Source organism: Entamoeba invadens (assembly GCF_000330505.1).
Source record: "Entamoeba invadens IP1 unplaced genomic scaffold scaff_1105074725183, whole genome shotgun sequence".
Lineage (NCBI taxonomy): Eukaryota > Evosea > Mastigamoebida > Endamoebidae > Entamoeba > Entamoeba invadens.
The window spans coordinates 781,153-801,726 of NW_004443692.1; the positions used below are offsets into that span (position 1 = coordinate 781,153).

Below are 20,574 nucleotides of genomic sequence, written 5' to 3' on the forward strand. Positions count from 1 at the left end.
TGGAGTAAATGCAAAAAAAAATAGTTTACAAGTGAATTTGTTAGTAAAAAAATTGCGTCTATGTTAGTAATTGTAAGTGAAAAACATACCATTTAAACATTAGTTTATTTATAATTCTTTTTTAACATAAAATAAAAACCATTTTTGAAATAGTATTGAATTGAATATATTCGAATGTGTTGACTATTCAAATAATTCCAAAAAGGTGGATGTTCAGATCAACAAGTCTGGTTATAAAAATAATTCAAAATGTAATATTATTAATATTTTAACTATTATTTTTTTATTAAAAATAAAACAAGTGTCCATCAATTTAAAATAAATTATTATAGTTTTTGTTATTATATAATATTATTAATTAATTAATTAAAAGTATTTAAATACAAAAAAATATTTCAAAATATTAAATAATGTTCATTTTTCTATATTTTATAGTATATAAAATAAAGTTTTTAGACTCTTTTAAAAAAATACTATTCAACACCAAAAATTGTTATTCCAAAATAATAAAAAAATCTATTACATATAGTTCTTTCAACCCTACAAAGTAGAATTCGACACCAACACACACACATTTAGTCATCCGTTGATGATACATAACTAATTCTAGACCCAGTACTTGTCTGACTTGGGTCAAAAGCAGCCTGTGGGACAAGACCATTATAAAGAGCCTCGTCGATTATTTCCTTTTTCAAATAGATGAAGTCTGTGTTTTTGCCATAAATCTTGACATTTTCATAGAACTCAACGCCCTCATTAACAATCTCCTTTTTAGTCCAGTTTTTCTCAAGCTGAATATTCTCAAGAATGCGGCGTTCTGGGACAAAGTCCTTCTCGGGTTTTTTCTTGACGTCCTCCGTTAAGATAAAACCGAAGCACTTCTTCAAAATGTCGAGGAGCATGTTGCTGATAGTTGTTGTGGTGATAATAGTTTTTGCCCGCTTGGTGTTGGTGCCTTCTGGAAACTCGATTTTGTCGACTTCCTCTTCGACTTGTTTTCGACTCACCAGGACGTTCTCTTCATATCCAATTTCAACGATTTTAAGCTTCTGGTTCCGTCCGGCTTTTTGTGGTTTTAAAAGTGTGATGTAACACCCCAAGTAGTATAACATCATCAACAAAAAGCCTTCATTTCCGTAGTCATTTCTGTTGGCGTTCTGTCGATTGTTGCGCTTTCGCTCTTTGGATATCTCTTCTAAATCAATGTCCTCGTTTTCATCGTGAGTCGTCCGGGTCTTTGTCTCTTTGACGGTATTAAACTGCCGGATTGGTTTTGAATTTATTAAGGTTGTCGTCTTCTGACTTCCCATTGCCTGTTTTACTTTTAGAGTTTTCTTTATATCCCAAAAACTTTGGTATTTTTGATCGATGATTTGCTCTGTCGGTGTTCTAGCTTTTTAATTATTTAATATTACCATTTCATCTCTTTTCATCAAAAAATGACGTTTTAGTGTTAAGCCATAGGGCGTTAACTGTAGTGGCTCATTTTTGCATATTTCAGTGTTATTTTACATAACAAATAGGCAAAATGATAAAGTGCCGAATCATGTCTGTTTTTTAGTCCACATAAATCAAATATTTTAAAAAATTCATCACCCACGTGGTAACAATATTCTTTTTTGCGTTTTTTTGCTTTGTTGTTTATATGTTTTCAATTAGAGGTTTTTTAATTCCTACAAATCAGGAATATTAAATTATTTTTTTTGATTGTGTGGATTTTGGTTTATTATAAATAAATATTAAAACTATTTCACATTTATTACAACAAAAGTCACTTTTTTTTTTCTAATTTTTTTTTCAATTGTTTTATAAAAAATTAGTAAAAAAATTAATTTAACATATTAACATTTTTAGTTATAAAAACTTAATATTTGTTTTAAGTAATTGAGTTCTTTTATTAATTAGTTTCTTTAAGTGAGTTTAAATTATTTGAAAAATTTTAATTATTTATTTATAATGTTGGCATTTGGATTATTCAAATATAACTGGTTTGAAACAGAGTGCCAAAGAAATGATTTTTTTCAAATTATCATTTTGTATAAAATATTACTATTAAAAACGTCTATAAAAACGGGATTATTAATTTGGCACTTAACTAATAACTTATCTATATAATTTTACACTTTACTTGAAAAAACTCGATTTTGTGATTTTTTTTTATTGAAAGGCACTAGTAATTTTTGTTTTACAAAAGCGATTCTTTTTTCTACATCATCCCGATTTTTTATGATAAAAACTAATAAAATAGTTGGATAAATGTTACAAAAATGAAAGACAAAAATATAACCATTTTGTTTTAAAAATCTTTAAACAACATACATTATAAACAGTGTTTTTAACTTCTATATAATTTAAGTATTAACCAAATTAATATAAATAAAGATAATTATTATTATTTATAATGTATTGAACATAAAAAATTGATTTAAAAGATAGTACTTATCCCTCAAATCTAAAACAGGAACAAAAACTAATTTTAAATATTCAATAAACAAAACCATTAAACTTTATCAGAACTTTAAAATGAAATAAAAAATGTCAACACCGACAAGCATAGACACCTTGGTGGAATTGGTAGAGAAAAAAATAGACGCACTGAAAAAGGAACAAGAAATAATCGAGGCGCAGTTGTCAGAGTATTCCGACTGTCGCAGAAAAGTGCTTGAAAACGTGAATGAGTGGGGGGCGCCGAAGAGTATAAAACTTCAGACCTTCAGCACGGAAACCATTCCTGACGAGGAGCAATACACAAAGCCCGTCAGTTGGATATTACTGAAGCGAGTGGCTCAAGGCCGTGACTGGAGTTACAGTCGCAAAGACAAAGTATCAATGCTTGGGGTAGTCTTTAGTGTAATGGACACTGGCGAAATCACGGTTCGTTGGGATGACGGTGAGAAGACGCGATGTGTTTGGGGTAAAGCAGGGAAGTATGACGTCCGTGTTGTTCCATTCTTCCCAAGCCTTGTTTCATATTCTCCTGAAGAACAGAAAAAGCAGAGTGTGTCATGGCTCATAGGGAAAGTAGTGAAACGCAGAGAGGGTGAATGGAAATGGAATGATCAAGACGGTGGAGCTGGAAAGACTGGTGTTGTAGTATCTTCTGCGGGTGTTGGGTGGATTTTTGTTCAGTGGATGTCCGGAAATATTAACCAGTATAGATGGGGAGCAGAGCACTTTTACGATGTCGAAGCGGTATGTTGATTTCATCATTTCGTGTGTTTGGTGGTTTTACAGTTTGTCATTTCTTATAATTTTTCCTTTTGCAAAAGTTGTTATAATTTAATATTAAACAGATGCGATAGTCACTAATAATGTATAAATGCCGAGTAGATAAGTTGAATAATATCAAAGTTTTTCATATATTTTGAGTTTTCGCCGTTTTTGGAACTGAAAATGAATAAATGTCTTCGACAACAGGCATTCAGTTAATTGATGAATCGATTCCATGTTTTGAAAAGTGGACAAGTGTGCACGGAAAAGTCGTGTTACTTTATGACAGCAAAAAAGATGAAGGCAGTAATAAAACCTTCAACACAAGTGTTATGCATAAAACAAACGTATTTATTATTAACATCGACGAAAATGGCCATTTCTTCGGCGTTTTTGTGAAGAAACCAATGACATTAGATAACGGATTTAATGAGGACAGAGATCACTTCATTTTTGCATTAAATGGTGAAGGGAGAAAATCGCCTGAAATGTGGAGAATGAAAACCACTGAATTTGGTGGAATTAAGTTGATTAGAGATGACGACATTTTGTATGAAGTGGGGACGTGTGACGGGTCTTTTGAAATCTACAAAATTGGGATTAAAGAGTCGAAGTGTAATATGCTTGGCATGGTGTATAATGGAATGAGTGACAAAGATCTGAATGGAACTAATTGGATTAGAAAACAGAAGTTTGCAGTGAGTCGTGTTATTGCTCTTCAGATCTCCACTGACTAATTCAATTATTTTCAATACTTTTTATTATTGGGCAAAAACAGATAACAACAAAAGCAATAGTAAAAGAAGGGTAAATTAATCAGTAAAGCAGGAATAGGAATAAAAATATTATCTAATCCTGGTGGAGAATAAAACTCCACTGCCGCACCCAACAACGCGGAAATAAATGATTGCAAGACATAAAACTGACCAAAAACGTGATAGCATATAACTATACTTCCTAAAGTCCCTCCTAGACACACGGCAATCACCCCAGCCACCGTTTTAGTTTCATTCCAGGGCGTCTTTAATACTTTTGATGGTATTATTTTACCAAAGATTTCAGCTATACCGTCGCCAGTTACCATTACCATTAACCCAATTACAGAAGGAGGATAGCTTTTCCAAAATACAATTATCAAAAAGACCATAACAACACAATAGAATAATGGCCCTTTTGTCATTTCAGTTGCTTTGCCAGTTCTACATACGCTTGTTGTCATAAAGTCGACAAGCTTCCCACTGACATGACCCGATCCGAAAACGTAGAAAACGACACAGAATAACAAAAGTGGCAATACACACCAAAATCTAGTAATGAGGTCTGAACCCTCAAAATATTTGAAAAAAATCATAACAGAAACTCCAACAGAAATATGAACGAGTTTTCGAGAAAGGTATGGCGTAAATACACCTATTGATTTCATTGTAAAACTCACAATTAAAGACGCAGAGATACCTGCAAGTATGTACAAGGAAAGAACAATAGACTCCGCCATTTGGTTTTGGAGTTCTTTTCAGGTTCTTTAGAGATTACAGTCGTTTTTTGTAGCACTGGTTATTTGGGAGGGTTTTAGGTAATTTAGCAATTATTTTGATTTGCCGTTTGACTATAGAAAATAAGACTAACTTATTCAAAAGAAAAGATAAAAAATGGTAAATGCTCGATAATGCAATTTTGTATTAATAAATGGTTAAAAATGTAACGCTATTTTTAGTTTTCCATTTTATAATCCATTTTCGATTATTCTAAAATAGTAATTGGTTGTTTTTTAGAATTTTAGATTCTATTGCCACTTTATTATTCTTTTTCGATTTAAAAAATCAATAAAACCATTCATTTTTCAAATTGGTTATTCATTTGTAAATTAGAAGGTAATAATTGCATAAGAGCTTGAAAAATAGCATTGAATTGGGCATTTAAAAGTGTTTTGTCGTTCACAAATATTAAAAACAGAGTTCATTTATCGATAATATTTAGAGTTTAGTTTAAGTTTGATAATTCGTCACAATTTTTCAAATTTTAATTATTTTTTTGTTGTCGTTTTAAACTTTTTACACATTTTTTAATGTTTTTTCAAATTATTATACATCAAATGTTTTTGTTTTTTCAAAACCAAAAATGATTGAGATGTTAACAAGTATAATCATGAAGATAACTCCTTAATTTAATTATATTTTATATATGTTATAATTAACATGTTTGATTTACCTTTGAGCAATTAAAAAGGATTTTTATATCACTTAATAATATGTGAATCACAACCCATAGTCCAAACTTGAGCAAAATATAGATTTTTTTAATTTTAATATAATAATTAGCGTTCTGGTTGATGAATATTTTTTCGTCTGTTTTAATTGTTGTTCTGTTATACCAAATAAAAAGGTTGCAAAAAATATGACTTGTTTTTTTCTGAATAAAATTTAAGCTTTATTTAACCCTTAGACTATGGAAATTTATTTTAATATCTTATATGTCTGTGAGACTGAGTCAGAACCGAAAATTGTTGTAAACATTGGTATTCTTTTGATTTTGGTGTTTTAATTCAAACTTTTAGTTTGTTGTTACAGTCAAGATAAAAAGTCGGATGCTGAGAAAAAGGCGGATGCTAATCTAAATATAAATTTATTTTGGTGTTTTTCATTTTATTAATTATTTGAATGATTATTTATATTAAAATTTATAGTAATTATATAAATAGTAATATAAGTGGGATGCGGGTCTTAAATTAAAACTAAATATTTACTATATTTTATTTAAATGTTTTAACAAACTAATAAATGAAGTTGAAACTCAGAACTGTTATTATCAAATTGAACAACAATATCACCCGTTTGTGCTTTTAAAGAGATTATTTAAGTGTTGGGTCTATTTTATTGATGAAATATATATTCAATTATACATCCACATCAACTAACACATAGAACAGAGAAAGTGGAGGGAAAATGATAGTATTACATTAGAACGACGGAAGTAAAAGAACTCAATTGAAGCTTCTACAAACTTATAAAATATGATTTGTTTGGAAGAGGCAGTATGGTTTTATAATTCAAGGTGATGTCCAAGCTTACTTCTCCAAATCATTCCAAAATATAAATTCACACTGTTTCCATTGTGGAATGGTGTTGTGTGTTGACTACAGACTAAATGATTGTTTAAACTTGTTTTATTTCTTACTACTTTTTATTTAGCAATACAACTGATAGTTTTTTATGTCTGCTTATATTAATGCATATAATTATTTATTCATTGTGCTATATGGTTATGATAGTATTGAAAATAAACATTAAACATATAACTTATAACGTCTTGGGAGAGTTGTCATTCGTCAAGTCAACATCAATATACATTTAAAAATTAATAAATAAGAATTTATCAAAAATGAAAGATATGAACATTAAACTGTTCAACAACAAAAACGAATGATGTGGTTTTATTTTCTGTTATAAAAATAAAAATACTATAAATCAATCAAACTTTTAGAAGTATTAAGAATATTCATTTTTTGTACATATTATTTTTTGTTTGAAAAATAACCAATAGTTGCGAGCATCCGGCTTTTTCTAGCATCCCCTTATTTCCCCCTACTGTACATGTTTACTTTTTTAAAATTACCACTTTTTATTTTTGGGCTGTTTTTCAAAATGAAAATGTAACAATTTGCAGGGTCTTCCAAACCAGGATGGTTTTCAAAAAAAACTTAATATTCAACGAACTTGTAAAAAATAAGATGGTTTGATAGAAAACAAAAAAAAGAAAAAAAACATGCATTTTTCTTTTTTTTTGCTTTTTTTAAAAAAATAAAACGACAGTTAAAAAATCAATTTTATTAAATTTTTATATGTATTAAACAATTTCTTATAAATATATTGTTTAATTTAAAAAAATAAAAAAATAACATTAATTTTTTTTTCATAGTAAAAAATACATGAAATTAAGTTTAATGTTATTTTAATTATAATTTATAACATTTTAAAACGAGTAATAATGTTTTAATTGGATAATTAAAAAACATTAAAAGTTGAAATCAAATAATTATAAACTTTAAATTTTAATGCCAAAAAAGGTGGAATGGCTTTCAGAAAGACTTGTCGACAAAATTGATAAAAATACATTTTTTTGTATTGTGTGTGGCAAGTGCTTTACGCGAAGTGGTATGGAGTACCACTACATAACTCATTTGAACATTTTAAATGATAATGAAACAAAAATTAATATAATTAAAATGTATCTGAGAGGAAAACAATTTGAAAATGATTACAAAGGAAAAAGAATAGAAACATTCAAAGAGGAAAAAATAGAAGCAGACGAAGAAGAGTCAAAAAAAATATTCGAAATTGAGTTGTTCATTGTAAAAATTTTATCAGAAAATGACATGATATCAAAAGCTTGTCCGATAGAAAAGATATTAAACGCCATTTTGGCTTTTATTGAAATTTTTGGTGTTGAAGCCGCAAAGAAAATACACATGTCAGGAAGTACTTTAAGGAGAAGAAGTCTAGTGGTTTTTGAGGAGAAGAAAACTGAAGTATCACATTTAATTAAAAAGGCATTGTACGTCGGAATCCAATTGGATGAGTGCAAAATACATCATGATTCTCAATACGTGTTTTGTTGTAGAACAGTTGATATTGACGGCGATGTCAAAAATATGGTTCTTGAATTAAAAACACACAATGGTTCTTCGACTGGTGAAGCAATCTTTGAATTGACCAAACAAGTTCTTTTTAAATTTTCAATAGACCCTCGTAAAGTGACTTCTGTTACGGTTGATGGTGGTGCAAATGTTTCAGGAAAGAATAATGGATCAGCCATAAGAACATGTAAAATGGTCAATGAATTACAAAACGACTTTGTTTGTGGTAAAGTTCACTGTAATTGTCACAAAATAAATCTCATCTCAAAGACGATTGAAAAAATTCCAGTTGTTGCAAATTGTTTGGAGATGTTTAAAGTTGTGTATTCCATTTTATCCGAAGATTCGACGTGGTGTTCACAGCATATTGAGGCGGTACCCACTTGGTGCCCAACAAGGTGGTTGAGTCAAGGGAAGATTGTTTTTTTCGTTCGAGTTCACTGGACTGATATTGAAAAGAGATTGTCAGAAATGGAAAAGGAAATTGTATTTATTGGAGACGTTGAAGTGAGTGAACTGACTACATTTTTTCGAGATAACGCAAACTATGTCGTTTCAAGTTATCTTGTTGATACTTTAAATACACTTTGCGACCTCAATCAATCTTTGCAAGGAACGAATGCATTTATGTTTCATGAAATGGGTGTTATAAGGAATTTTTATATGGAATTGAGAAACAAAGTCGTGAAAATAAGTCAATACAATTTTTCTTCTTTCGAAACCATAAAAGACTTGAAGTTCGAACCAGACTGTTTCATTCATGATTTCATTGACATCATTCTTACCATTATATATGGCATGGAATTCCGTTTTCCATATGTAAAATGTTCGTCCTTTGATCATTGTTTAGAGATGAAATTCTCGGAAATTGAACAAAAAAGTTTATTTGCTTTATTTTTTGGAGAGTATGTTGAAACATCAAAGATGTTGCCTAAAGAATATACTCAATTTAAAGACGACATTGATATCATTAAAAAAATAAGAAACACCAAAGTTGTTGATGTAAAGAATGTGAATGGGTTTCCAGATCTATTGGCATATAAAGATATGATAAATAGAAACGGGGAACTGTGGAAATTTACTCTCTATATCATGTCGATATTCCCGACAAGTGTTATATCCGAATCAACATTTTCTATTGCAAAATATACTTGGAGACCCAATATAAAACAAAACACTTTTAATATGCGTGTTGTTTTGAAGCAACTTAAAAACGTCTTTAATTGAAAAAAATGTATTTCATTGTTCTTGATTAAAACCATTTTAATTTATTAAGCCAGATTTTGTATTATTTTACTATTTAAATGTAATAATTTAACTAATTATTCAATTCTATTTTGAATTAATAGAGGCTTAAATCATTTTAAAAATAAATATTTTTATGTATTGTTTTAAGTTATTTTCGCTACGTGTTTACCATTTTTATATATAATTAAAAAATTATTTTTTGAAAAAAGAAACGGCTCAAGGTGAATTTTTTTTGTTTTTTGCCACGTATTTAACAAAAAACTGGAACTTGAAAGACCCTGGTAACAATAAACAGTAAAATCTTGTATTTTAACTGTTGTTATTATATTAATAAAAATTATAATTTAATAGGTGCTTCCATTAAAATTTACGATAATTTCTCTAGTTTTATCCAAATACATGTGTTTACTGTTGTGTGTTGTAATATGAAAAATATTAACATGATAATTAATAAAAACAATTGTATATAATAACTCGTTTATATGTAATTATAAACAAACAGCTGTTGAATGAAAATTGAGTATATTGAAGTAGTTACACACTGAAATAGATAACAATGATTTATATTTGTTTTTTGTTTTAACAAAATGAGACATAAATTACACAAAAGTAACAATCAATTTTCAAAAATAACAATGTCACAAACAATCATTATTCAACTGGATTTTTATTAAACAATTATATTTTTATTTAAATTATTGTAAATTTGTTATTTATATATTTAAACGTTTATTCATTTTGATAACTTTGTTTTATGAATAATTGAAAACATACTATCTTAAGGGTTAAATTTGTTTTTTGGATACTTTGAATAGTGTTATTAATATTTTTAAATGTTTCAGTGGTTGTATTAACATTATTTCATAATATCAAAGTGGTTAAACACAATTATGATCAAATGTCAATAAATTCTATGTCATATATAATTAAATGTTATATACATGTTATATATAATATCGATAGAATATATATATAACATATATATATTATTTTATATGTGTTTATGTTATTATAAATAGCAGATATATTGATAACTTAATTATGTAACTTGTTTGAACATCCTCTTTTTTGCTTACAAATACGTTACATTACTAAGATATTGGATAAATCTTTTTAACTAATAAATTGTAAAAAAGTAACATGTGAATTATACAAAAAGAGTTGAAAGACACAAATTTTGACAGCTACATGTTGCTATTTCATTGAAGTGTTTGTCAGGCGCATTAAGTGAGAAACAAGGAACCTTAAAAAATATTTCACACCCCGAAAGAAACATGCAGTTGAGTACAAAATTAAACAATTCTATTAACAGTACAGACATACCTTTTTCAAGTCCTTTTTCTTTTGATTTAAGATAACACTCTGTAACAAAAATGTTGACAAATTTTGACTTCCCACAAAAAGGGGTGTCGACGTATTTTTTAAATAATTGGTCAAATACATATTTCCGTCCTTCCATGACGGCGTCTCTGAAAGCAGTAAAGAAGCAAGGATCACAGATTTCAAAGGAGCTGACAATTTTATGTGAAATTTTTTCTTTAATAAGTCCAGTTGAGTAAAAGTCCAATATCTTATGTTTATTAGTAGACGCAGAAGCAAATGAAAGTGGAAGGAGGTTATTTCTCTGGATGTTTAGTATTAATCTGTGATACCTAGACGATTGAAGCTCTATCATTTAGTTTCTAGTTGATGTGTTTTCTTTTAACCTTTTGACTCAAAGTTGGTGGATGATGCTTCTATATTTCGAATGACTCAAAGCGGTTTTGTTTTTATTTTGCGATGTTTTAATGATAAATAACGGGATTAATTATATTTTTTAATTTATATACAATTTAAATTAAAATAAATTTAATAAATAAAATAAATATGTATTATTAGTAAATCTAACTTATTGAAATTATATTTCTTATAATATAATAAATAATACTAATTCTTAAACCAAATGGTTAATTATTTTTTGGAGTAATAATTTATTTATATTTTCTAAGTTTTATAATAATTTACTAATAATAAATCAATAAAATAATAATTGTTCATAATAATAAAACAAATTATTTAAACAATTAAAATTATAAATAAATTATTAACCATTTACAAATGACGAGATTTAATTTTTTGTCATTCCAAAAATAAAAATATCAAAAAAGTAAAAATAAAAATATGAAAAGTAAACTATAATTAACCATACTATTTTAATATATTAAACCAATGTGTTTTGTTGTTTTAACTATAAACTAAAAGACCATACAATAAACACACAATGAGTGTTCAAGACGAAACGCAATACGAAGTACGCGTTCAACTTAAACAACTCACCGCCGAGTACACAACTTCACAATTTGATTTTTCAACACCAGTGTTTGTGGATACTCCAAAGCTTCAAGAATGGTATCAAATGACAATCCAAGGACAGACACTACAATTTGTCGACTGCCCCAAAAAGAAACAAAAGCAATTTCCTCAGTATCTGAAACACGACACAATCACTGTGCAACAAAATTTCGTCCGAATGGAAGACCAAAAAGGAACTCCAGAAGATCCACGGCTCCTTATTTTTTCCGAAACACGACCAATGGTTAGACGAACGTTTGAGGTTGTGTTTAACTCAAAGGACGTTCGCAATGTTGTGTCAGAACGGCTTGCACACGATACAGCAAAGGCCAGTCAACGTCAAATATTTGGTGTTTCACTTTTGGAATACCACAAAAAGTCGGGACTTTTATTCCCAAGCTTTTTGGCAGACGCTACAAATTACATGAAACAGACCAAAAACTGTTTTAACCTGATAGTCCCGACAGATCTTGTTATTACAACGTGCAAGTCCATTGAAAATGCCACACCATTCCAGTGGTCGTATTCATTGGCAATTGAAGTGTTAAAATATTACTTTCGAAGTCTTCCAACGCCTTTAATCCACCCCCACACAGACTACCTAAGATGCTTTGACCAAAGTGGAGCACTCATTCGAACTGAATTGATGCGGCTGATTAATTCAAAATGCGAAGAAATTTATGAGGTACAGTCACTACTCTTCACAGCACTTTCTGACTTGGCCTCGGAAAGGATATCAAAAACACCACAAAACTTGGCAAGTATATTTACACCGTCATTGGCGTGGAACCAGGGTGGGTCCATGGACAAGAGGATGTACGCATTGGTCGAGTTTCTTATTTCAAATTCAAAGGACATATACCTTGAGTCCTCACGACTCTCTTTCCAGTAATTTTTATTTATTCACTCTTCGCATCGAGACGTTTTAGGGTTTTTTAGGCTCTCGCAATGGGACACACAACACTTTTTAAAAACTATTTATGTATGGTTGGTTTACTATAAATAATAGTTTATAGACCCCACCAATACACATTGAGAAATTGAAGACCCAAAAGTGTATTATAAAAAAAAAGGGTTCATGTACATGGGAAAATGAATTGAAAAGGAGTCGAGTGTGGAAGTCCAAAGAAAGAACGCAATAATGGGAATTAGAATGGATTGACTAACCCTAAAAAATCAAATCGTAAAAAAGAATACGCATGTCGAAAAGCAACAACCCACTGAACCCAAATCGTGTTGCGGACCCAAGCGTTGGCAAACCACGTTCAAAGGCCACAATTAATAGACTGAAAATGTACCGCACCAGAGCACACCACGACAAAAACGGAAAACTCAGATGGCAAGAACTTCAGTCGCAAGAACTTTCAGATACCCGAATCCAGCCAGACAGAAGATGGTTTGGTAATGTACACAGTATCGGTCAAAAGGAACTCGACACATTCAGAGAAAAACTGACTGAAACTGTCCACGACCCTTCACAAGTCATTTTGAAGTCACAAAAGGTGCCTTGGAACTTACTTGAGATCAAAGAGAAGGAGTACAAGGGCGGCGTATTAGAGGCCGAGCCATTCACTGAGGTGTTTGGAAAGAACTCGAAGCGGAAAAGACCCAAATTAGCAGTGTTGGAAGAAGCCGAGTTGGTCAGAAAAGCGCAGGAAAGACAAGAGAATTACGATGTGGAAAAAGACAAGAACATCAAAAACGATGACGACTTCAACACGAAGATGACAAAGGAGAAATTGTACGAGAAAGGCCAGTCTAAGCGTATTTGGGGTGAGTTGTGGAAAGTTGTCGACTCTTCTGATATCATTATCGAGGTTCTTGATGCCAGAGACCCAATGGGAACCCGTTCGAAACACGTCGAAGAGCACATCAAGAATCACATGAAGCACAAGAAGATCGTTTTAGTACTCAACAAGTGTGATTTGGTCCCGACATGGGCGACGGCGCGTTGGATTCAAGTGCTCTCGAAAGAGTTTCCGACCATTGCGTTCCACGCATCGATGGAGAACCCATTTGGTCGTGGGAGTTTGATGAATTTGTTGAGACAGTTTGCGAGTCTGATGGTTGACGGTGATCGACAGATCTCTGTAGGGTTTATTGGGTACCCTAACAGTGGGAAGTCGTCAGTGATCAACACGTTGAGAACACAGAAAGTGTGTAAAGTGGCGCCAGTTGCTGGACAGACGAAAGTGTGGCAATACATCACTTTAATGAAAAACATATACTTGATTGATTGCCCTGGTGTAGTACATCCATCGGATGACACGGAGACAGACATCATATTGAAAGGTGTTGTTCGTGTTGAAAATGTGAAAGACCCTGAGCACCATATACAAGGAGTATTGGACAGAGTCAAAGAAGATTATATGAGAAAGACATACGACATTAAACAATGGGAAGACGCTGAGGATTTTTTGGCCCAACTTGCACGAAAAAGAGGGAAGTTGTTGAAGGGAGGAGAGCCCGATTTACATATTGTTGCGAAATTGATCTTGTACGACTTCCAGAGAGGAAGACTCCCTTACTTCATCGCACCACCAACACCAAAACTGAATGATACCGTTGACACAGACTATAACGACGTTCTCAAGTTGGAGAAACAACAATTCAATCAACTGAAGACAGAGATGGAGTTCAATGAAGCTGATATGAAGAACAAAGATGAGATTGATGTCGACCAAGAGAATGATATGGATGAGCACGTCGACCACATAGAAGAAGTGAAAGACGAGGAAATCAAAAAAGAGGACGAAGATGGCAAGATGGAAATCGTCGAGGACGACGTGTACGTGAGTGACGATGAAGAAGATAAGATGAACGATGAAAAGTTGCTCGCGACTCGAAAAGAAAGAATGGAAAACATGGACGGACTTGGGAAGAATGCAAGACGTCGAAAGAAACAACTTTTAAAGATGGAAAGGAAAGAGAACAAAAACAAAGGAAATAAAGAGAAAAAGCCAAGGAAAGAGAAACCAAAAACTATTTCTCGAGCTCGAAGACACCAAGGCGTGCCAAAAGCGTTGATTTGATTGATTCGATTTGTTATCACTTGTTACTATTATTTTACTATTATTTTATTAAATAAAATAGTTTAATTGGAATTAATGCATAAGACGTAAATATGAACGAAAGAAGTGATTAAAACTTGAAACCACATGACGGACAGAACTTTGCACTGCCAGTGCACAACTCCCCACAGTTGTCACAGAACTTCTGTCCTTCGACTTTGATGACTTTTTGCGGAGTTGCCGTCGCGCTTGAAGTCTGCGAAGATGGTTGGGAAGTGTTTGTTAAATTGCCATCATCGTCGACAACTCTGTTTTCTTTAGTCTCGCCGAGGTGTCCGTTGTTAATTAAATTCTCATAAGCCTCATCTTTGGCTGTTTCGGATGCACGAGCCGCTGGCGCTTGTGTGTCGATTTCGGCGACAAAAGTGACGATGAACGAAGGAATCGCGCAAATCCTTTTCAACTTGAATTTGCCGTATTTAAATTCGTAGTCCCTTCCGTCGCGACCCAACAAGACTCGACATAAGATAACACGGTAAGGGTGATACCCATCTTTAATTGCTAGGGACACGTCGTTTGTGAAGAACGCGTTGAATTCCGGTAAACATGCACAACCCTCGTTAATGATTTTGTCGAAGTATTCGGCTGGAGGGCATATCCACACATTTTTGCTTTGGAGGAATTTGGCACCGATCGTTCCTTTGAGTTAAGTTCTTTGTTGTGAGGAATATTAGAATAATATTACTTAGAGTACTATTACTAAGATTTGGTAAATAATTAATTGTGTGTTTTATTCATATTACTATTATTATATTTAATACATAATACTATACTGATTGTAATAAAAAACTAACTCTCCATTTCAGAACGAGTGTTCTCAAAACTCATTAACATTGGGGCACATGGCATCACCTGTTCGATGGAATCAATTTCATATTTTTGTGGATTTGAGTTGTTCTCATTCCACTGCTTGGTGACTATACGTTTTGAACCCTCAGTTGCTGGTTTGACCACTGTTGGTCGCTTTGACATTTCAATTTTCAGATTTGAAGTTTCAAGTTTAATAACTTGTCAAACTAAAAATCCGTTTTTGGTTTAGTTTCATGAAGAAGTGGGAATGCATGGATTTCTTTTAATCCATCGGGAAGACGAATTGTTTAATTGAAATTCTATGCGAAAAAAAAGAGCTATACTATTAAATTATTTATAACTATATAAATAATACTGTTTGTGTTCCCGCTTTTTAACACGAAAGGCGAGTAATTTACTTATTTAAATAATAAATAATGATACATCAAACTAATATAAATTATTTTATTTTATGAAACCCAAAAGCGTTGATTTTATATTTCATAAGCAATTTTTACACAATTTTTTGACAATTATTTGGATTGTTTATGTTGCTTTCAAGATTAATCTTGAAATATTACTGTTTGGTAATTCTATCGATAAAAAGCTTTATAAAACATTAAAAATGAAAAAAATGGCCGAAATTGCCGAGTTAAAAAAACTCAACTATACTCAAACTATATATCAGCAAATAAGAATCTATTGTAAACACATTAACTCTTGAAGCGAAGAAAACGTTTATAAACACACAGGTTGACATAAAAAAGCCGAATTTGTCAAGCCGTCTTTTTATGAAGTTTTCTCGAATCAAAAGGCGTTGGACTGCAAATTGATAATGGCCATAGACATGAACGAACACCAAACTACTCTTTCAGCATTCACTCTTAAACCAATATACGTTGACGAGACTGGAAGTCTCTGTACAATAGAACGCACTGAAGACACCAAAAAAGTGAATATGTTGAAATCAAAAAGGAAGTCTGCAAACAAAGACTCTGCACAACAGTCTTTTCTTATTGCAATTTTGATTCGAAATGGGTTCTATATAAAAATCAAACGACTCTATAAACGGGGTAAGACAACTGCACAAATATTTGTAATTGAAAGAATAGCAAAAGAGGGAAAGACTTATTTTGACTCTTCAAAAAACAGAGACCCAACAGTCGATCAAAAAACAAGAAGAAGAAACGCAGATGCTTTAACTAACAAAGCACTTATGGATATAGCAGTCTATTATTGTAAAACTTATCTCGAAGAGAAAAAGGGGAAAAGTGCTCGGAAATCTGTTAAAATGGTGAGGTTCTCTTCCGCTCAAGTCGACGGAAAAGACTACAACTTGGATCAAATTGAATATATTGGAATGATCACCAATCAACTCATTTTGGACATCATGAGTAGGACTTCTTCCGGAATTGAACTCGACGCGTACGACTCAAGGTTTGGTTCGGTATTCTCGTTATTGTAAAGAAATTTATTTATTACATTGATTTCTGTCATTTGCTGGATATAAATAGTTGCATTTTTGGTCGAATCGACTTTTGAGTTTTTCAATGATTTAAAAAGTATTTTTGGAATGGCTTTGAATGTGTTATTCGTTGTGTTTTCATTCTTTACCGTTTGGTGTTTGAATTTATATCATCTCAAATTGGTTTTAAATCAGTTAATATATGCCATTGGTTATTTCCCTTTTAATAAAAAAATTGGAGAACAAGACTTGAGAAGTAATAAAATGATTTTTACCAATACATGTGATGTTTAACTTAAACTCGTTGTTTGTGACATGAACAAGATCCATTTATTTAGTTTGTAAAAACAATCATCAATGTTGAATGTTAAAATAGTTTTGCCCAAATATTATCTTGATTTAAGATTGCATATAATTATGCAATTATCAGTAATTTTATTCATTTATTAGAACGAGAAAATAAAGTCCAACGTCAAAACGGTTGTCTGGTGATTAAGCTTTTATTCCTTTTAATCAAAAGGATTTTACCAAGATAAATGGTTTGTTTTTTAAAAGACAAGAAACCAATAATTTTGTTTTCAGAATCTGAAACGAACGTGAGCTTGGGGCAAATAAAAAAATTAAAACACATTTTATGTTGACCTTAAAAAAACACAAATTAAAAAAAACAAACATATCATTGATAAACATTCTTGACTCATTTGGTAAGAGACATCATATAAACATTTGATTAAATTTTTTCGTGTTGTAAACATATTAAAAAAACATCAGTGCGACAAAAATGAATTAAATACAAAACAACAATAAGATGCATTTATCTGATATATCTGTTTTAATACAAATAAAAAATAAAAATTCAACCAAAACAAATAACTAAAAACAAGTTGATTGTTACACAAAAACAATATTAAATAGAAGAAGATGAATCCTCACTGACTTGAAACTGTTGAAAAAGTCTGAGGAGTACCTCATTTCTCGCTTTCAAGTATTGAATTCCATTCTTCAACTCCGAGTTTTCCTGTTCAAGAGCAGTTTCTCTGTTACCCATCCAATCCGTCATACTCTGTGTTGCGCACAACACATTACCGTCGACTATTTCTCTATTGCCTTTTACCAATTGAAACACCTTTTCAAAACCATCACCGAAACAATTTGAGATGCTTGATAACTCACTTCTTATGATGTCGACCATCTCATGATAGCTTTCGTCTTGTTCGACTCTCTTCACACCTTTCGATGCGGTCGCGTATTGCAATGGTCCATTCAACACTTTGTGATATGTTATATCTACGGCTGTGATAAATCCACTTTCTTCCGCGGTGTTAGACTTCACCTTCACCAACTTTCCATCGGCTCGTTTGAGTAGCGTCTGAATGTTCTTCAGAACGGATGGGGTCGATGCAAGTGGCGGTAAGAAGAATCTTAAGAAGAGTAAAGTTTCCATACACGTCGAAGCTTCTTTCTCACCTCTTTTTAAGTAGACTGCGTTGTATATTCTTCGCAATATATACATCAAATGGGAGGGCATTTCGTTCTCTGTGAGGAGTTGTGTGAAGGTCTGCAAAACGTCTTTATTGAGTCCTATCATGTAAGCCGAGTTAAAGAATTCGTCGTTTTGATTCAACTGAGAAATCTTGAGTTTAGCGGCCTCAATGACTTCTTCAATTGGTGAGATAATAGTGTTCAGGTAGTTACCACAAAACATCTTTAAGTACTCCCCAAACACTCGTGTGAATGGGGAATTTCCTCTGAAGATTTCGTTGTGGGAGTTCTCGTTTCGGATCTCGTTCTCGGCCAACAGTGTAAGAAGCTCTGTGAGGTATCCACGTGACTTAAAGTACTTTAAGAGTATCCTGACGTGGTAATTGTTGTAATCACTTCGAGCCAACAACTAGTTATTAGAATTTTGTTATAACCATTTCCTGTCATTTGAAAAGGAATTCTACTTAAATCATATGACTTCTATATTTAGATTATTGTAGAATCATTGATGAATAATATAACATTGATAATGTAAAGTAATACAAACAGCTTTTGAGTAAGCAAAGAGCAGCTTTGCGTCGGACTCGATGAAGTAAGAAGTGAGGTTGTCTTCATTTGATCGGAACACTTTAGGCTGGACTCTTTGGACAAATTCAATCGTTGGCGTGTACATTTTTTGGACAATGTGTGACCTTCTCCCAAGACTGAATGAGCTCTCCGAGCCAAAAGAGAGAGGAGAGTTACAGTGAGACCCAATCGACTGGCACGTTGATGATGCGAACGATCCAGACGGAGACAAAACAGCATGGATTGGGTACTCGGAAGGTGTGCTGCAGGTGCTAGTCTTTCTGTACTTCAAGAAGGAGGACATAGTGGTGAATTCAAGACCAAGATCCTCCTTATAAAGCGAAACAACATTTTGAAATATATTTTGGGTGTGCTTAATTCGAAAAGCGCGAAAACATAGAACAATTGTTCTATATATAAACTGTAACGAAAAAAAAGCATTGTGAAAAAATTAATAAAAAGGGTGAACCATATCTTTGACTCAATCAACTACAAGTATGGTACAGGAAAAACACCTGAAGCCAAATAGTTTTTGAACGATTGTCTTTAAAACAGAAAAAGATAGCAAAAGAAGTATTTCTTGTATTTGACGATAGTGACAAGCAACGGATCGGGTGGAGTCTCCAATTTTGTGAATCAAAAAGTGGTTTTGAAACATGGAGGTTGTCGATTTCTTCCAAAAATTTTGCAAATGGAATTCTAAATCAGCGATCGTTCAAAGAAAAGCTCAAAAAACAAGATGGATGCGGTTTTTTTGGGAAAGAACGCGGGAAATCAGTCATTAAATATAGTCATTACAAACAAAAACTTTTATAAATACACAGAGTAAAAAAATGAACGTCCAATTTGGGCATTATAGACTGTATTTTTCTATATATAAATTCGCATTGGTACCCCTCTACAAAACTAACGCTCGTTGGATCAATGCCAATTACCAGTTTCTGCTGCTTCCCGGTTATTCCTCTGACTTACAGCTTGAATTTGCCTATATATTTATATTAAGGACCTAATGGCTGCATATGCCCTCTGATATTGAATCTTCATAAACAAAAATAAAAACTTCCCACCAGTACGCCCGTTCTTTGGCCATTGGCAGCCTATTTCCAATAAAACACTCCCTTTTGGATATTATTTGTTATAAAACCCCATTACTTTTTTTGGAATTTGAAGCTCAGTCGGGCCGGAGATGCTTTTCATATGAATGAAGTCTGTTATTTCCCGTTCATCCCGACTCATTCCACAAAATAGGTCAATTTTTTGAGTGTAAAAGAAAAGGAGCCAACACCAGTTTTGGTGTCGCAATCAAAAAACCATTTTTATTATTTTTTTGAAAAAACTACGCATAACCAATTTTTGTTACCAAACTCCAAACAAGTTATCTACTCAGATAATTCATTTTACTAACTAAAATAGTTGGATTTGAAGCAAAAACAACAATTCAGTTAAATTGCACGGCACAATAATTCCTCAATCGTTACGGAGTGTAATTTCAGACTTGCTTCCGTATTTTTACGTCGCAAATCGGGACAGTGTAATTCTTTGAGTTTATTTATTTTTGATAACCATTCGACAATCCACGTATGGTTCAAGTGGATAAAATCCCGACTTCTTATCTGTTTGTAATGTGTTATATTTATATTTTGTTCGTTTCCTATTTTTGTTGTATACATTTCAAATAAATTTCTGTATACCGATTTTCTCTGTTTTGAAAATCGTTATAAACCACTGTAAATTTGAGAGACATGGTTTTGTTTAGAAATGAGATGGCTCACATCATT

At 32.0% G+C, this 20,574-nt stretch overlaps 10 protein-coding genes across 10 annotated transcripts; 5 read left to right on the forward strand and 5 right to left on the reverse strand.

The window, feature by feature from the left end:
* Nucleotides 1–575: 575 nt before the first annotated feature.
* On the reverse strand, nt 576–1,310 carry EIN_183840 (hypothetical protein; the record flags this gene model as incomplete). The annotated part of the gene is made up of 1 exon (XM_004260790.1): nt 576–1,310. The coding sequence occupies one exon, from the start codon at nt 1,308–1,310 to the stop codon at nt 576–578; it is 735 nt and encodes a 244-aa protein (XP_004260838.1).
* A 1,225-nt stretch (nt 1,311–2,535) lies between these two features.
* Nucleotides 2,536–3,201, forward strand: EIN_183850 (hypothetical protein; the record flags this gene model as incomplete). The annotated part of the gene is made up of 1 exon (XM_004260791.1): nt 2,536–3,201. The coding sequence occupies one exon, from the start codon at nt 2,536–2,538 to the stop codon at nt 3,199–3,201; it is 666 nt and encodes a 221-aa protein (XP_004260839.1).
* A 200-nt stretch (nt 3,202–3,401) lies between these two features.
* Nucleotides 3,402–3,947, forward strand: EIN_183860 (hypothetical protein; the record flags this gene model as incomplete). The annotated part of the gene is made up of 1 exon (XM_004260792.1): nt 3,402–3,947. One exon carries the CDS (start codon nt 3,402–3,404, stop codon nt 3,945–3,947), a length of 546 nt encoding a protein of 181 aa, XP_004260840.1.
* An 11-nt stretch (nt 3,948–3,958) lies between these two features.
* Nucleotides 3,959–4,705, reverse strand: EIN_183870 (hypothetical protein; the record flags this gene model as incomplete). The annotated part of the gene is made up of 1 exon (XM_004260793.1): nt 3,959–4,705. The coding sequence occupies one exon, from the start codon at nt 4,703–4,705 to the stop codon at nt 3,959–3,961; it is 747 nt and encodes a 248-aa protein (XP_004260841.1).
* A 5,533-nt stretch (nt 4,706–10,238) lies between these two features.
* EIN_183880 (hypothetical protein) lies at nt 10,239–10,766 on the reverse strand (the record flags this gene model as incomplete). Its single annotated transcript, XM_004260794.1, has 1 exon — nt 10,239–10,766. One exon carries the CDS (start codon nt 10,764–10,766, stop codon nt 10,239–10,241), a length of 528 nt encoding a protein of 175 aa, XP_004260842.1.
* Nucleotides 10,767–11,351: 585 nt separating this feature from the next.
* Nucleotides 11,352–12,314, forward strand: EIN_183890 (hypothetical protein; the record flags this gene model as incomplete). Its single annotated transcript, XM_004260795.1, has 1 exon — nt 11,352–12,314. The coding sequence occupies one exon, from the start codon at nt 11,352–11,354 to the stop codon at nt 12,312–12,314; it is 963 nt and encodes a 320-aa protein (XP_004260843.1).
* Nucleotides 12,315–12,621: 307 nt separating this feature from the next.
* On the forward strand, nt 12,622–14,454 carry EIN_183900 (nucleolar GTP-binding protein, putative; the record flags this gene model as incomplete). Its single annotated transcript, XM_004260796.1, has 1 exon — nt 12,622–14,454. The coding sequence occupies one exon, from the start codon at nt 12,622–12,624 to the stop codon at nt 14,452–14,454; it is 1,833 nt and encodes a 610-aa protein (XP_004260844.1).
* Nucleotides 14,455–14,563: 109 nt separating this feature from the next.
* Nucleotides 14,564–15,465, reverse strand: EIN_183910 (hypothetical protein; the record flags this gene model as incomplete). Its single annotated transcript, XM_004260797.1, has 2 exons — nt 14,564–15,132; nt 15,288–15,465. 2 exons carry the CDS (start codon nt 15,463–15,465, stop codon nt 14,564–14,566), a joined length of 747 nt encoding a protein of 248 aa, XP_004260845.1.
* A 652-nt stretch (nt 15,466–16,117) lies between these two features.
* On the forward strand, nt 16,118–16,747 carry EIN_183920 (hypothetical protein; the record flags this gene model as incomplete). The annotated part of the gene is made up of 1 exon (XM_004260798.1): nt 16,118–16,747. The coding sequence occupies one exon, from the start codon at nt 16,118–16,120 to the stop codon at nt 16,745–16,747; it is 630 nt and encodes a 209-aa protein (XP_004260846.1).
* Nucleotides 16,748–17,654: 907 nt separating this feature from the next.
* EIN_183930 (hypothetical protein) lies at nt 17,655–19,100 on the reverse strand (the record flags this gene model as incomplete). Its single annotated transcript, XM_004260799.1, has 2 exons — nt 17,655–18,638; nt 18,777–19,100. 2 exons carry the CDS (start codon nt 19,098–19,100, stop codon nt 17,655–17,657), a joined length of 1,308 nt encoding a protein of 435 aa, XP_004260847.1.
* Between the last annotated feature and the right edge of the window lie 1,474 nt (nt 19,101–20,574).